At 43.2% G+C, this 15,907-nt stretch overlaps 2 protein-coding genes across 2 annotated transcripts; one reads left to right on the top strand and one right to left on the bottom strand.

Annotated features, from left to right (window-relative positions):
- The first annotated feature begins 832 nt into the window (after nucleotides 1-832).
- LOC120420846 (uncharacterized) lies at nucleotides 833-5,996 on the top strand. The gene is made up of 2 exons (XM_039583963.2): nucleotides 833-937; nucleotides 1,067-5,996. The coding sequence occupies exon 2, from the start codon at nucleotides 1,077-1,079 to the stop codon at nucleotides 5,913-5,915; it is 4,839 nt and encodes a 1,612-aa protein (XP_039439897.1). The 5' UTR covers nucleotides 833-937; nucleotides 1,067-1,076; the 3' UTR covers nucleotides 5,916-5,996.
- A 291-nt stretch (nucleotides 5,997-6,287) lies between these two features.
- LOC120420834 (uncharacterized) lies at nucleotides 6,288-14,258 on the bottom strand. The gene is made up of 5 exons (XM_052706985.1): nucleotides 14,123-14,258; nucleotides 12,092-14,062; nucleotides 8,765-8,769; nucleotides 8,426-8,582; nucleotides 6,288-8,351 (listed from the first exon to the last, which is right to left on the bottom strand). Exons 1-5 carry the CDS (start codon nucleotides 14,208-14,210, stop codon nucleotides 6,370-6,372), a joined length of 4,203 nt encoding a protein of 1,400 aa, XP_052562945.1. The 5' UTR covers nucleotides 14,211-14,258; the 3' UTR covers nucleotides 6,288-6,369.
- Between the last annotated feature and the right edge of the window lie 1,649 nt (nucleotides 14,259-15,907).

Raw genomic sequence — 15,907 nt, 5'->3', positions numbered from 1 at the left:
TGATTTTTTCAATAGGAAATTGTTTGCTTTCAATCTGATTCTTGGAGGGCATGTAGGGAGTGTACTAATGAATGGAATAGTGGAATAATCCCAAATGTTTACGTTTTGGTTTTGTGCCCTAATGAAATGTTTGGCTCGAGTTTGTCTTGCCTATTATGTTTAAAATATGAAAGCTAGTTGGACCATGCAGCATGTGAAAATTAAAAAATGAATAATCTTAATATCTATTAACTCTTTCGTGGCTGATGAGTCAACCCAAAATTCCTGATTTCAAAACTGCTTTACTTTAGCTAATCCTAAGGAACTCTTCTGATAACAGCACTCAGCTTTTAAAATATCAAAAATTCTTTTTTAAGCTAAAAATATTTCCGATTTGCATAATTAGCGATCTTCAGAACATCTCTAAAATAATGTCTACCTATTTAACAAACAGGATTTTAACCAGTTAATTCATTTATTTCTGACAGCTTTAACTTTCATGATCATTCCCTGCCCGAATCTTTATTAACCTACCTAATTGTTGCCTGAATAGAAACAGGTAAATCAAGCAACTTCAAGTTACAAAAAAATCGAACAAAATCGGTACAGAAATTAATTACTTCACCCATCTGCCTGCTGCTATAAAACCCTTGCCCTTACTGCTAACTGAGCACATTCCTCCTTTTGGCGCCTAACTTACAGTTGCTCATAATTTGACAACCAACATAAACAAAGCAAGGGCTAACTTGGCGTGCACAAACGAGTGTTGGTGCCATTCCAGTAGTGCTGTTTTTCCAGTCGCAGTGTGTTTACATGTTTTAAATGCAAAACTGAACTTGAAGTGTTCGGTTCAGCTTTTCACGAGAGATAAAATTTGCCAAGTGTTATTATTTTATTGTTGATTTTTATTGGCTGAAGGCACTTTTTGTGCCAGCTCGTCGTAGTCGCCACTGTAAAGGTAAGATGTCCGAAAAGTTACGGACGTGAAAATTTCAAACTTATTACGCTTCTCCAAAACGCGAACGAACGTGTTCACTCTCAGCCATTTTGTATTGTTGAATTGTAACAAAAGATCACATTTCTCTAGGATCAGCAAAATGCGCGTTCGCAACATCAAGGATGGTGTCGTGATCAACGAATCCAGCGGGGACGAGGACAACACTTCCGATGTCCTGCTGCCAATTGGGGGAGGTCCCCAGGATGGAGCTGACTGGCTGTTTGTCGAAAACAATGCCCCTGGGCCAACTTTGCCAGAAGAGAATGGGCTAGATGAGGTGGACAATGTTGAAGAGGCAAACATAGAGGAGGACAAAAAGGAATCATTCACGGAGAAACTGGTGTCAAACATGCTGAACTTTTGTTTGGATGAATCCGAGAAGGAAGATAACGACGAAGCTGGCCCTAGTGGACTGCAAGAAGGGGTAGAAACAAAACCAGAAGCAGGTAAAATATTAAACATTGATGAAGAAGAACCGGTTTCCGATGCACAACCCGAGGAAGACTTAAAAATGTCAACGTATTCGGACGATGAAGTGCTTCCAGCTGGAGATTGGAAAGAATCAGCAGAAACCTTTCTTCCGGAGTTTATCATTCAGGGGCCTTCTACGAGCAATGATAACCGAAAGATAGGTTTAAATAAGCCCACTCCACTGTCTACTGACTGCTTAAAGCTTAGAACAAAACTTGTAAGCTACGATGGACAATATATCAAGGCTCACCCGAACTTGCCGACAAAAGGCGAACTTGCCTACTCCGGTAGGTTCAGATCTGGTTCGGTGGAATTCAAGCTGCACCGAGAAAGCGCGCTGTTGACCTCAGGTTTGAGCTATGTAGCACGAGTTGAACTAAACCAAATTAGTGCGCTGGATCAGGCCACTTGTTTCCGCGAGGCACGCGAGATTTTGTGGAAGAATATTAAAATTGTTAAAGTTTTGCTCGACGATGATTTGCAAGAGAGCAAGAAAGCTAAAAATGATTTTGAAACCGTCATGAACGAGGTTTGCGGTGAAACTATAACCAACCTGCAGAACGCAGAAGATTTGCTGCAACTTCACAACATTGTACTAAAATGTAAGAATAACGCAGGCAAAATGATGTCAGCCATCAACGAAAACAAATACCTCTCTACTCGACTTAAGAACATAATCTCGCAGCACGCTGAAAAAGAGAACAAGATGAACGTCAGGAATTACGTGTTCAGTTCTCTAAGTAGCTTCTTCGGACGACCGCAATCTAATTGGACGGATACTCTCAAGAATTGCACCCGAGAAGGTGTACGGATGCATAAAACAAAGCTGCTTGAGAAATGTCCAACAGCTATGAAGAAGGATTTAGCCAAGATGCCGGAAAAACAGCTTCTTTTCGTAGCCGCAAACGATTTGAAACTTTTCGCTGACATAATCAACGCACTGGATAAGAATATTTTCAAACCAATTTTACCCATTCTCATGAAAAGATGTTTCAAGAAAATAACAAACATCAAGGAAGACCACCTGCGCAACGTAGTACCAGTAACGAACCATATTTACTTCTTCCTGTGCAAGAGTTTGCTCGAGCTTGCAAATGAAGTGAAAGGCAAAGCCAAAATCGAACAATTGTTAGAATATGACGACAATGAATGGAAAATGTGTGATATTTCCGGATGGAAACCGGACTCAACACTGGATTCATGCCTCAAACAACAACTTGGACTGCTGTTGAATTTGGTCAATCATTTCGAGCCTGGAAAATACGTGCCAAATAATCGCTTTCAGTACACATTCAAAGTATTCCGTGACTTGGAGCCAACCGAAGAGATGCAACTCGTCATTCAGCAGACCAACAGAGCCCTCGGAAACAGCTGGGAAGTTGAGGATAATACAGTACTACCGGACGAACTGCACGTTTGGATTTGTCTGCTAGATGACACCATAGCTCATGTATTTGCCAAAGATCAGAAAAATATGCAAATGTTCACCTGTCTGCTGAAGCTGTACATGAACTTTTGTCTTTCTGGAAACTTTAAGCGAGATTCGCTGGAGTCACTTCGAGTGATCACTCACAACACACTACGTTACGTCGCCCAGGCTGGTCCGTTCATCTGTACTGATAACACCATCGATAATGACATCCTGCTGAAGCAGGTCGGATTTATGAACAGTGCCATCCTCGAGAACCGGATGGCGTTCAACGATTACCGAGATCTGATTGAAGTTTTTACCGCTTACTGGAAGCAACGCAACGAAGTAATTTCAAATATTTCAACTAAACTTCCTGGAGACTATTTCAAAAAAGATGTTCAAGAAATTCAAACCAATCTGCTACAATGCATGAGTCAGGCATTGGACAAAAAGGTTGAGCTGGTCGAGTTTATCAGCTTTTGTCGCGTATACGACGAGTTTCTTATTGATCTTCACGACATTCCGTTGAATTGGTACGTAAGAATGCCTGGTGAGGAGCAAATTGATATTTTCCTCATGAGCAAGGTTCTGCTTTTGGTGGATAACAAGTGGAAGGACAGTGACTTGAAGTGCTACCAGGTTACGAACGTGAAAAAGTTTTCCCAACTGTACCAAGTGTTGAACGAAGAGGCAGAGGTCCCCAAGCACTATCTGGTCGATACCATAAAAACCTTACTCGGGTACATCAACGAACTGGCAGCGAAACCAACATGGACCGATGGAAGCACTCTTACCGAAAGCAACCAGATTGGAGCGATGAATCTGTTGATTACTTCGGTTAGAAGTTCGTTGATGTATTTCAAAGAACAACCGGACTACCTCTCCTTCAATCGATTTTTGGAGGAAAGTACCATGCCGTTTTTGACCGTGATCAAAGAAAGTGTATCGTTTGCGGACTTTAAGAAGCGAGTTCTGCTGATTAAGGAATCGTTCTGGTATATTCGCAACATGAACGCGATCAACATTGACAAAGCGCTTGAGCTGTGTCGAGCCGGCAACAACGAAGACTTTGACGAAGGATTTTTGCGTGAAGGTTACGCCAAATACGTGAATCAGTTTGAAGAGTACATGAAGATATATTCGGATCTTGAATGCGATGACAAGATCGCCAAGATCGTGAGCGATGTTGAAGGTAAAGTAGAGGCAGTTCTGACCTCGCAATGGACGCTGGAGTTTAAGCAAAACAAGCTGCCACAGATATTGGCAGGACTGTCGGCGGTTTGGGCGCTGAGCACATCGAAGGATGTCGCCAGCACGGGTCAATATCTAAAGCCGCACTGCATACAGATATTGTGCGTTTTGCGACTGCTTAGCGCAGACAGCGACAAAGGTGGCGTCAAGAAGCATCTGGCACAGGTGCTGACCGGACAGGGCAAATCCCTCATCCTTGGACTAACCGCAACCATTCTAGCTCTGTTTGGCCACTCGGTTCAGATCATGTGCTACAGCGAGTATCTGGCGAAGAGGGATTCAGAGGATTTTGAAGAGTTTTATGAGTACTTTTCGGTGGAAGAAAATATAGAGTACGAAACATTCGCTGAAGTAGCCACGAAGCAACTAGCAAATGTTGCTGGAAATGCCGAGAATTACATTTTGCAGTGTCTGGGAATGCCAAAGGTACGAAACCATAGTAAATCGATGGACGCTGGTAACTTCAAGAAGAAGGTTCTGCTGATCGACGAGGTGGACGTGTTTTTCACTGAAAAATTCTATGGTAAATCGTACAGTCAAGTGATTTGCCCGAAACTTCCGGGCTTGACGTTGATTCAAGATAAGATTTGGGATCTGATTATGAAGGGAAATTGGAGCGCAGGGTTCATCAAACGGAAGATTAAGGAGTTTGAGGGGTACAGTGACCACCCAGAAATGAAAAAGTTGGTGGAATTTATCAATCAGCCGGCATGTTATACTCTGCTTGAAGCTGCTGGAGAGGATTTGGAAGAGAAAACTTACACCAACAAATCCTTGTACATCACTCATTTGGATAAGATGATTTCAACGGCGCTGGATGTCAATCAAAGAGTTATTGACGATCCCTTCCTGAACAGATTCCGACTGAATTCCGACGGAAACATAACTTGTAGAACTTCACTCGGCAAGTACTGTGATCGTACAAAAGCTGGTTATTACAATGCGTTCATCTACTTGAAGCTGACCAGAGGTTGTTCCAACCCAGAGAGTGATAACTACGGATACATGATGCTCGACACCGGAAGCATTTCGTACGCAAAACTGCCCGAAAACTATCCACTGATCCTTGGAGTTACCGGAACTCTCACAACTCTCAACGAGTACGAGCAGAAGGCGGTGAAAGATCACTATCAAATACTAAACTCGTCAGTCATGCCATCGTTCTTCGGTGGTTCCAACCTTAAATTCAACAAGTTCAGTAACTTTGTCTGCTACGAAACGGAAAATGACTGGATGAACGCCATCTTCTCCAACATCAACGCAACGATCAACAAGAAACGATCGGTGCTGGTGTTTTTCGAAACGGACATCAAGATCAACGCGTTCAAGAAGGAATTCTCGTCCCAGCTGGATCGGCTGAACGTTCTGACCGCCGACACCGGCGAAGACGACATGGAAGTGTTCATCAACGACGCCGGAGTGGCCAAGACGGTTACGTTGGCCACTCGTGACATGGGTCGTGGCGTGGACTACAAATCGAGCGTTGCCGTTGAGAAGAACGGAGGAATCCACGTTATTCAAACCTTTTTCTCGTATGATCTTAAGGAGGAAACGCAAATCAAGGGACGCACTGCCCGCAAGGATAACCTGGGAAGCTACGAGCTGATCATTTGCATTGAACATCTGCGCAAGCTAAATTTAGTTACCGATGAGATCAAGTACTTTTCGGTTAATTACGACATGCTGGCGCGTTCCAGGAAGCAGTTGATGAACAAGGAGGGCGCCACCAAGGATACGCAGATCAACCAAGCACTGGAGCGTCACAACAAGACCATTGATTTTTTCAAGAAAATTGGTGGAATATAATTTGTAATTTATAAAGAGAACGCGGTTTTCTCAAATCATACTGTATTTTCATGATGGACTAATAAAAAGTACAAAAAAAAACCGTTTTCGTAATTTAGCCGAAAAGAAATTCATGAATGATGTTGGGATATCATAGATCATCCGAGGGCTTCCCTGGAGTTAAAATCTGCATGTCTACCGCCGTAACAAGCAAAAGCTTGTCGTATTTTGACCCCGGTTAATATGCGTGTAGCATCAGTGTATATGGGGGGAATTCATAGACCACGAGGACACTCTCCTTGATTCAGGGGAAAGTGGAGACAAAATAAAGTTTAAACAACATTAGGGTTCATTCTTCAAAGCCAGTGAAAAGTTTGCAAAATAATTGTGGTGTTTTGGTTGTCAATTAATTTTATTGGATTTCAATATCCTACAGAAATAGCTCAACGGTCCATCATCAGTCGGTCGGTAGTGTTTAGTACGACGTGTTCAACTTCATGTCGTCGCTGTGGTACACGATGACATCCTTGAAGTACATGTTCTTGGTGAAGAAGTAGCTGAAGTCGATCTCGCGGTCGAAGGGGAATCCGAACGGCAGAGTGTCGATGTACTTGGAGCCAGATCCAACACCGCAGCTGTACGAGTAGTCGAAGGTGGAGAACTGCTCGACCTTGGGGGCGTAGTACGGGGTGATGATGAAGTAGAAGGTCATTTCGTAGCCGCTGGGCAGACCCTTCGGCAACAGCAGACGATCGGGGAAACCGCAGTGGGCCTCAGACATGTCCATGGCGAACTTGTCCTCACCCTTGTAGGCGGTCATGACCTTCTTGTAGAGTTCGCTGTAGGTGGTGCGGTCGCGGACGCTCCAGTAGTAGTCGCGAGAGTTGCGGACGATGCTGTTCTTGCCAACGACAAAGTCGTACATGTACTGGTCAACCTCGACGAAGTACTTCTTCAGGTACTGCAGCTGCTTAACGTCGTAGAATTTCGGGCCCATGTACATGCGGACAACACCCTTGCCGGCGAACTCGCTGTAGACATCCATGGTGTAGGTGAACGGCTTGTGGTTGATGCGCTTCTGACGGGCAAAGATGGAGTAGTCCCAGAACTTCTCTCCGGTGAAGCCAGACGGAATGACGTTGCTGATATCAGCATCGAAGTATTCAAAGTAGGTCATCAGCTTGTCGAAAACAACGTTCTTGATCTCGAGTCCCTTGAAGCTCAGCTCCTCGAAGGTGTAGAGGGGCAGGTAGCTCTTGAATTGCCAGTAGTAAGACAGGAATTTGTTGTACAGCTGATAGAAGAAGGGATCGCGCATCGAAGTCTCGTACTGCATCAGAGCGCTCGGCCAAACCTTGGATCCGGAGTAGAACATGTCAGAGTTGCTGTACATGTTGCGGGCGAAGAATTCAATGTGCTTGAAGTATTCGTTGTCCAGGCTGTCGGGGTTGGCGTTGAACAGGTTTCCGAGGTAGTCGATCGATTCGGGTTTGCGCAGGTCAATCTTGGATCCATCCTCCAGGTAGAAGTATCCCTTGTCAATGGTCTGGCGCAGGCGGGCTTCGTAGTCCTTGATCATGTCGAACTTGTAGAAGTACTTCGGGGCAATGACAAAGTTATCGTAACGTCCGTAGAATGGCACTCCGTTCCAGAAGCTCAGCTTGGGCCAATATCCGGTCTTGATGGGCTGTTCCCAGGTGAATTCCTCAATCGGTCCCATGAAGTTGGCAGAACGTTCCAGGTAGTAACGAGCAATCAGCTGCTGGTACATGTAGAAGTACAGCTCACCGCGACGGTCCTTGAACAGGTTGTACTTGGATTCGCCCAGGAAGAACGGATAGTCCATCATGAAGTAGTAGTAGTAAGCGTTCAGACCGATATCCTCAGTGAAGTAGCTCATCTTTTCCTCGCCGAAATAGTCCAATGGGTACACAGCGGTGTAGTTGGAGTAGACCACGTTGTATTTGCCGTTGCTAGCGAAACCGAACTTGGGTTCGTACAGCTTCTTATACAGAGCCTTGTGGATCATGTCGGTGTTAAAGAAGTAGTACGGGTAGATTTCGTAGATGGCCGGCAGGACGATTCCCTTGAGGTCAGCGCGCTGGAAGGTAGCCATGGTAAGAGCATAGATGAACATGCCTTCATTCACATTCTCGCGGGCCCAGATGACGTTCTTGTAGAAAGTGTCCCAATCGGCCGAGTTGTAGAAGAAGTTGAACAGCAGGTAGGTTTGCTTCATGTAATCCATGTTGTAGACGGTGTACATCTCTCCCTTGGGCAGGAAGCCAAACTTGAAGTAGTCGAAGAACTCGACCACCTCCTTGTAGTTGACGTACTTGGTCTCATCGCTGACCCAGGTCTTGGTGTACGGTTTGTACTCTTCGAACGTGAGAGGCAGATGGATGTTACGGAAAACCTCGAAGAAGAACTTTTGCTTAATCAAAAATTCCTTGTCGGCTGTGTAGAAGAGAACAAAAACCAGTTAGTTGTATCCCCAAGAAGGTCCTTGGGACTATAGTCAGCCAACTTACCATACTTGACACCGGTCACGGGTTTGTCCACGGGAACGTAGGCTGCGCTGGCCACGGCGACCAGGCAGAGGGCGATAGCTGCAACCGTCAGTCTCATCTTGTTCTCTCCAGTTCGAGCACTGCTCTGAGGATGCTTTTCCAAACGAACGATCAGCAGCTTTTATACCCCCGTCCGGCGATCCCCACGCGTTATCAATCTAGGTGATTTTGCGCTCCCTCTCATTCAGAACCGAATTTCTTCTTATGTAAGTGCATTTCCGATAACGGTTGCCAAATGCTCTGCAATCGCATTTTGGTGCCATTCTAGGTAGAATAGCCGGGATCAATGAACGTTCGAACTTCACCTATTGATTTGAGAGGTCATATTAAGCGATGGCTTGTGGCAAATTATCAAAAATGGAACAGCATATGCATCCGTGCGGGAAAACTGCTGGATTCAATAAACTGCATTCATACTTTGAGTTTCATTCCGCGTTCATGTGCTCGCTGATGTTGTCGTGTTTGGTAATTTTGCATCAAAGTTTATTAAAATCCGCCAAACTTTATGAAGTTATTCGTCATTTAAAATCTAATTTATTTTAATGATAAATATTAACCGAAATTACAAAAAAAAAAATGCTTTTACAAATACTTATTTGTCCCATGTTTAAAACCGTCTGAAGTTTTGTTCTTGCCACGATATATCATAACATGGAACATTAATGCAACTGTTTAATTCACATGTGACGATTTGGCTTCATCAGCCACAAAAATTGGGTGGTCATACTTCAACCAAAATAATGCACTTTTATTTAAAACCATGCGTCCCCATTATCACAGTGCTCAGAAAGGCGACATTAAGTGGAATAAATTGTAAACTCTTTTATTTGACGTCCTTGCCAAAGGGTGTTTTCAGAAGAGTTGGAATACATGATAAAGGCTAACTTTTGAATTTACTGAAATACAGGGTGACGATCTTCCAGCCAGGGTGTTAAACAAAATCTAACATTATTAGATGCCGTTTTTTGACTTCGGTGTCTTCGGCTTAATTGTAGAGAAGAAAATTGCATGAAAGTTTGTCGAAAATTTCAAATTTCTACCTCTTGATCTACACGAGATGTACGCCAAAATGGTAGAAAACGCACTTTTTTGTTAACCCTCTACTGCCCAAATTTTTTTTTGAATTTTTTTTATTTTTCCCTTGTTCAGGAGGTCATTCTGAGCAACTTTTGTTCCTCGAAAAACTTTACTTCTCTTGTTTTATATTTTTCTTGTTTCATTTTTAGTATTTTAATTTGCATTTATCTTGTTAAGTTTATGTTTGTTTTTGGTAGTATTTGGCCCACTCTACCACCTCCTATCATTACATTTTGCCTATCTAATTGTTTCATGTTTTTACAGTAACTTTTACAATTTTTTGCATGTTTTTCACATTTTCTGCTATAAAATGGAACCATTATCATTTAAATTGTAAATAAATGCGTAGAGGCATAGTCTGGGGCACTAGAAAAATTACTGCATACTTCTTTTTACTTAAAATATAGGAAATGTTAGTAAAAAACACAGCCAAAGTTGACCCCTAAAAAAATTACATTTTTAAAAACATTGGCAAAGTCACATAAAACAAGTCAAACTTCATACCCTAAAATTTCCAAAATTTTAAAAGTTCTTCTTTCCAATGCTTTTTGAAGATCAAAAATTGGTTGAAAAATGGATTTTTGACGATTTTTTAAATCGAAGCCCGTCTAGAGGCGGGATTGGGTTGTAGAGGGTTAATAACACTACATGACAAAACAAAACTTGTATCATGCGCAGTACGATATCTCATCGGTTCATCAGAGAAAAGGCTTCCCCGAATCCGATGCAATCGACAGAATTTGATTTTATGTCTACGCGGACTTACCAAAGTTTGGCAAATTTTTTAACATAAAAAAAAACGAAAATCGAACAATTTGAAAAAAAAAACCATGCGTCTCCTCCAAATTATATGAGCCATCTACAAGAATATGGAAGCGCCTGGTTCATAGCCATTTCCTTCAAGCATAACGGAAACAACCAATACAAATGTATACAAATGTTGTCAAGTACGGGGGGTCCATAACTAGCACTTTTTGTACGATTATCAAAATAAATATTAAAAGTTTAAAATTAAAATATTTGAAAAAAAAAGTTTTTTTTTATTTATTTGATTACTTAAATTGTATCTATCTCATAGGTCTATGTGTACTTCGGGATGTCCATGGTCATCCAAGGACTCTCTTGAGTTAAGATCTACGAGTCTACCGCCGTAACAGGCAAGAGATCGTCGAATTTTGACCCCGGATCATGTGCGTATAGCATCAGTACATATGGTAGACTACTGTATGAATGTGTTTCGGCACTCCAGCGGAAATGGAGAGACGATCAGAGGAGGAACGACTAGGGGCCTAGTCGAAAACCCACGAGTGTGGCTGTGAAGGAGAGCACGTTATGATGGTCGGCTCTACCAAATCGGTACACGTCTCGATGGTCCAAGGAGAGGGCTGCATATGACTAGCCGATCAAAGGCAACGCGATTCTTGGGCGCGGTTAAACCCTCGCATGGACTCATATGTGGAACAGGAAATGGTTCCCGGCATGGATCCTGTAATTAGACTAGTGCAGAAAATGCAACGCCTCCCCCCGAAGTTATACCGAAAGGTGGTCCCGGGGGGAAAAGGGCACGGCGTTCAAGGACTGGTTTAGTGGGTCGGGAAATTTTTTCCCAACCCCACACTACCTGAGAAATGGATTCTCAGGTGTCTGGTAGCAGATTCCGACCCTGTAAAAAAAAACAACAAAATAATGTGTTGAGATGTCCATAATCATCCGAGGACTCCCTGAAGTTGAATACTACGGGTCTACCGCCTTAACAAGCATGATGACCAAGGCATCCCAACACATTCCCAACACTCCAGAGAGTCTTTGGATGGCAATGGACATCCCAACACATTCATATAGTAGTTTAGCGTATGCACTGATTCTATACGCACATGATCCGGGGTAAAAATTCGACGACCTCTTGCTTGTTACGACGGTAGACTCGTAGATCATAACGCCAGAGAGTCCTTGGATGACCATGGACATCCCAACACATGCATATAGTAGTCTACCATGTGTACTGATGCTATACGCAAATGATCTGGGGTCAAAATCCTACGACGTCTTGCTTGTTACGGCGGTAGACTCGTAGATCTTAACTCCAGAGAGTCCTCGGATGACCATGGACATCCCGAAGTACACATAGACCTATGAGATACATAAAATTTAAGTAATTAAATAAATAAAAAAAAACTTTTTTTTTCAAATATTTTAATTTTCAACTTTTAATATTTATTTTGATAATCGTACAAAAAATGCTAGTTGTGGACCCCCCGAACTTGACAACTTTTTCATACATTTGTATTGGTTGTTTCCGTTGTGCTTAAAGGAAATGGATATGAACCAGGCGCTTCCATATTCTTGTAGATGGCTCATATATTTTTTTTTTCGATTTTTTAATGTTAAAAAATTTACCAAATTTTGGTAAGATAAATCAAATTCTGTCTATTGCATCGGATTCGGGGAAGCCTTTTCTCTGATCATTTCATGATGTTTATTTATTGTATTCAAGCATATACTTAACTTAAGAGCTATGTTCTATGAGTGGAAATAATCTGTCTCAATTGCCCATATGATCAAAGTGATAAATGAGCACGTCCTTGAAGAGCATATTCTTGGTCACGAACGAACCGACATCCAAGTCCCGATCGAACGGGAACCCAAACGGAAGATCATCCGTGTACTTCGACCCGGAACCCGCTCCACAGCTGATCGTCGCATCGTACGTCGAGTACTGCGCTACCTTCGGCGCTCGGAACGGACTGATCACGAAGTAGAACGTCAGCTCGTATCCGTTGGGGAGTCCCTTGGGGAGAAGCAGTCGATCCGGCCATCCACAGTGGGCTTCGGAAAGATCCAGGGGAAGTGGCTCCTCGTCCTTGATCGCCCGCATGGTTCGTTTGTACAGTTCGGTGTAGGTCGTACGATCGCGGATGTTGTAGTAAAAGTCGCGTGTGCTGCGCTTGATTAGATTTTCTCCGGCGACCAGGTCCACCATGTACTGATCCATCTCGACGAAGTACTTCTTGAGCAGGGTTAGCTGTTTGATGTTGGTGAACTTTGGTCCCATGTACATCCGGACGACTCCCTTGCCGGAGGTTTCGGATGTTACGGTTAAGGTGTAGTTGAACGGTTTGTGATTGATTCGCTTTTTGTGAGCGAATACGCGGAAATCCCAGGTGCTTTTTTGTTGGGAATTCTTGTAGTTGAAGGGTAGTCCGTTGCTGATGTCAGCGTCGAACTGTTCGAAGTAGGTGATCAATTTGTCGCTGGAAAACTCTTTGATCTCAACTCCAGGGAAGTTCAGCTCGTCGTTGGTGTACGGTGGCAGGTAGGATTTGAAACGCCAGTAAAGATCAAGCGCACGTTCCACGAATTGGTAGTAGATTGGATCGCGCATTGATGTTTCCATTTGCATAACGGCACCCGGCCAGAGATCGGACGTGAATCCGTAAAAGTCTCCTTGAGCGAGGATCATGCGAGCAAATATGCCGTATGCCTTAAAATAATCCCGGTCAATGCTGTCGGCGTTTCCTCCCATCATGTTTCCGAGGAAATCAACGGCTTCTGGAGCTCGGAAGCTGACGACCGTTCCATTGCTCAAAGTGTAGTATCCAAGATCGATAACCCGCTTGAAACGTTGCTCGATCTCCAGCATGGTTTGCAACTTCATCGGATCGTAACCCTTCAAGGTGAACTCGCTGTCTCGGGATCGCATGGGAACGCCGTTCCAATAGCGCAGCATTGGGTTGTATCCGGTCTTTAAGGGGAAGTTCCACTGCAACATCTCGACAAAGTCCATCGTATTTGATTGCCGTTCAAGGTTGTAACGAGCCATCAGCTGCTGGTGCATGTACAGGAACAGCTCTCCACGACGATCGTATTTCAATCCGAATTCGTCACCTCCCAGGAAGTTAATGTATTCCATCATGTAGTAGAAGTAGTATGCGTTCATTCCAATGTCCTCCGTGAAATAAGCCATTTTTCCTTCTCCATAGTAATTAGTGGAAAATTTCGAAGTAAAATTGCTCAAAGCTCTGTTCAGCTTGCCAACCGAGTGGAACCCATACTCCGAATCGTACATTCTTTTCACCATGGCATCGTGAATAAGATCTCCGTTGAAGAACATGTACGGGTTCAGCTCGTACACTGCCGGCAATCCAACTCCTTGCAAATCTTTACGATGCAACACAACCAATGTAACCGCGTACATGAACATTCCCTCGTTGGTGTTCTCACGAGCCCAAACCACATTTTTATACAACGTGTCCCAGTCAGCGGAATAGTAGAAGAAGTTGAACAACAGCTGCGTCTGCTTCATGTACCAATAATTGAAAATTGTGTAGATCTCTCCTTTCGGAAGAAATCCCGTCTTGAACAATGCGAAGAACTCCGACACCTTTGCATAATCCGTGTACTTGGTATCATCTTCAACCCAAGATTTAGTGTACGGCAGATACTCCTCAAACTCCAATGGCTGATAGATGTTGCGAAGAATCTCAAAGAAGAACTTTTGCTTCACCAGGAGATCCTTGTTCGCTGAAGGTTAAAAATCAAAAATCAATCCCCCAATCCAACAATCCTCAAATCAAAACTCACCATACTTAACCCCCTCAGCTGCACCGTGGCAAGTCTGCAGCAGGCAGAACACGGAGAAGATCCCCGCGAGGATCACAACCGGACGCATCTTGGCACGCGACTAGACTGGAGTCGCGAGCAAATGCTTTCCTTTATAGGATGACTGCGAAATGCATGATGAGCTGATAACGGTGCTGGGTTGATTGCGTTTTAAAAATATGTTTTTATTTATTTTATTTGTGCAATTGCCAGAATTATACGAGATTGTGTACGGGGTACCAAGTGGTGTGATTTTGTTTTATAGTAAAAGGCAATTCAGCAAGGCCATTGATTGCAGGTAATAAGGACCCATTCCAAAATGTGTTGGAACAAAAATTATGTTTAAAAAAGGCGCATGTGGTTATGTTACACATGGCCAGTATGACAAAGAAATTTGCAAGACGCTTGTTGAAATGCTGGCAAATTTTCGGTTCAAACATTTGGTCTGGTCTAGTTGGACTGACGTCCGAGACTCTAGCTTGTTGCGACGGTAGATTCGTAGATCTTAACCTTGGATGACCATTAGGGTGTTTCATCCAAACAAAAAAGTTCTCAGAATCAGGCAAACCGAGGTTCCCCTAGTAGAGGATACCCATAGGGACTCTCATGCCAAATATCAGCCCGTTTGGTTGAGAATTGGCCTGTCCCCAGCGGTTCAAAGTTTACATGTAAATTACTATGGGATTTTTATGCTTTTCGTTCAATCGTTCCTACAGGTCTGGAGACAACATGGATTCACTCGGAATAAAGACAGGTGTGTAGGGGATGGTCCAATGAACAAATTCCAGAAGGAATTAGGGTTGTCCATTCTGTCCCCAAGGTGCGCATTGGATCGACGTCCGGTGTCTCCAGAATCATCGATTCACCCTTCAAATGTGCGCATTGTCCTTAGTATGCTATGACAGCTAGGTGAAAATTACGACGCCCCATGTCAGACGGTGAACACGTGGCCGAGCATACACTCAAGTTTTGACTCAGAAACATTCTTTAAAGTAATGAAATTACAATTTTTGATGTTCCTGTAACAATTTGAACTATTCTGAATAACGTAACATGATGATTTTGTAATAATAATGCAATCGATGCTTCTCCACGTGTTCACCGTCTGACATGGGGCGTCGTAATTTTCACCTAGCTGTCATAGCATACTAAGGACAATGCGCACATTTGAAGGGTGAATCGATGATTCTGGAGACACCGGACGTCGATCCAATGCGCACCTTGGGGACAGAATGGACAACCCTAATTCCTTCTGGAATTTGTTCATTGGACCATCCCCTACACACCTGTCTTTATTCCGAGTGAATCCATGTTGTCTCCAGACCTGTAGGAACGATTGAACGAAAAGCACAAAAATCCCATAGTAATTTCCATGTAAACTTTGAACCGCTGGGGACAGGCCAATTCTCAACCAAACGGGCTGATATTTGGCATGAGAGTCCCTATGGGTATCCTCTACTAGGAGAACCTCGGTTTGCCTGATTCTGAGAACTTTTTTGTTTGGATGAAACACCCTAATGACCATGGACATCCTGAAGTACACATAGACCTATGAGATACATAAAATCTCAGTTAACAAAAAATATTTTAATAATCGTACCGTAAACCGGGGTGACTTTGATAGGATATCAATTTGTTTTTGGAATATTTTCCAACAGGTATGGTTTTTCTCAATATTATTATTTTCAAAACATGTACTAGGGTAGACAACACAAAGTCCATGCACTATTTTGTAAAAAAAGTTTTGTTCAATAGTGTTTAGAAAAA

This window comes from Culex pipiens, chromosome 2 (genome assembly GCF_016801865.2).
Source record: "Culex pipiens pallens isolate TS chromosome 2, TS_CPP_V2, whole genome shotgun sequence".
Taxonomy (NCBI): Eukaryota; Metazoa; Arthropoda; class Insecta; order Diptera; family Culicidae; genus Culex; species Culex pipiens.
Note: the sequence above shows the minus strand (reverse complement) of the source record. Positions and strands in the feature narration are given on the sequence as shown.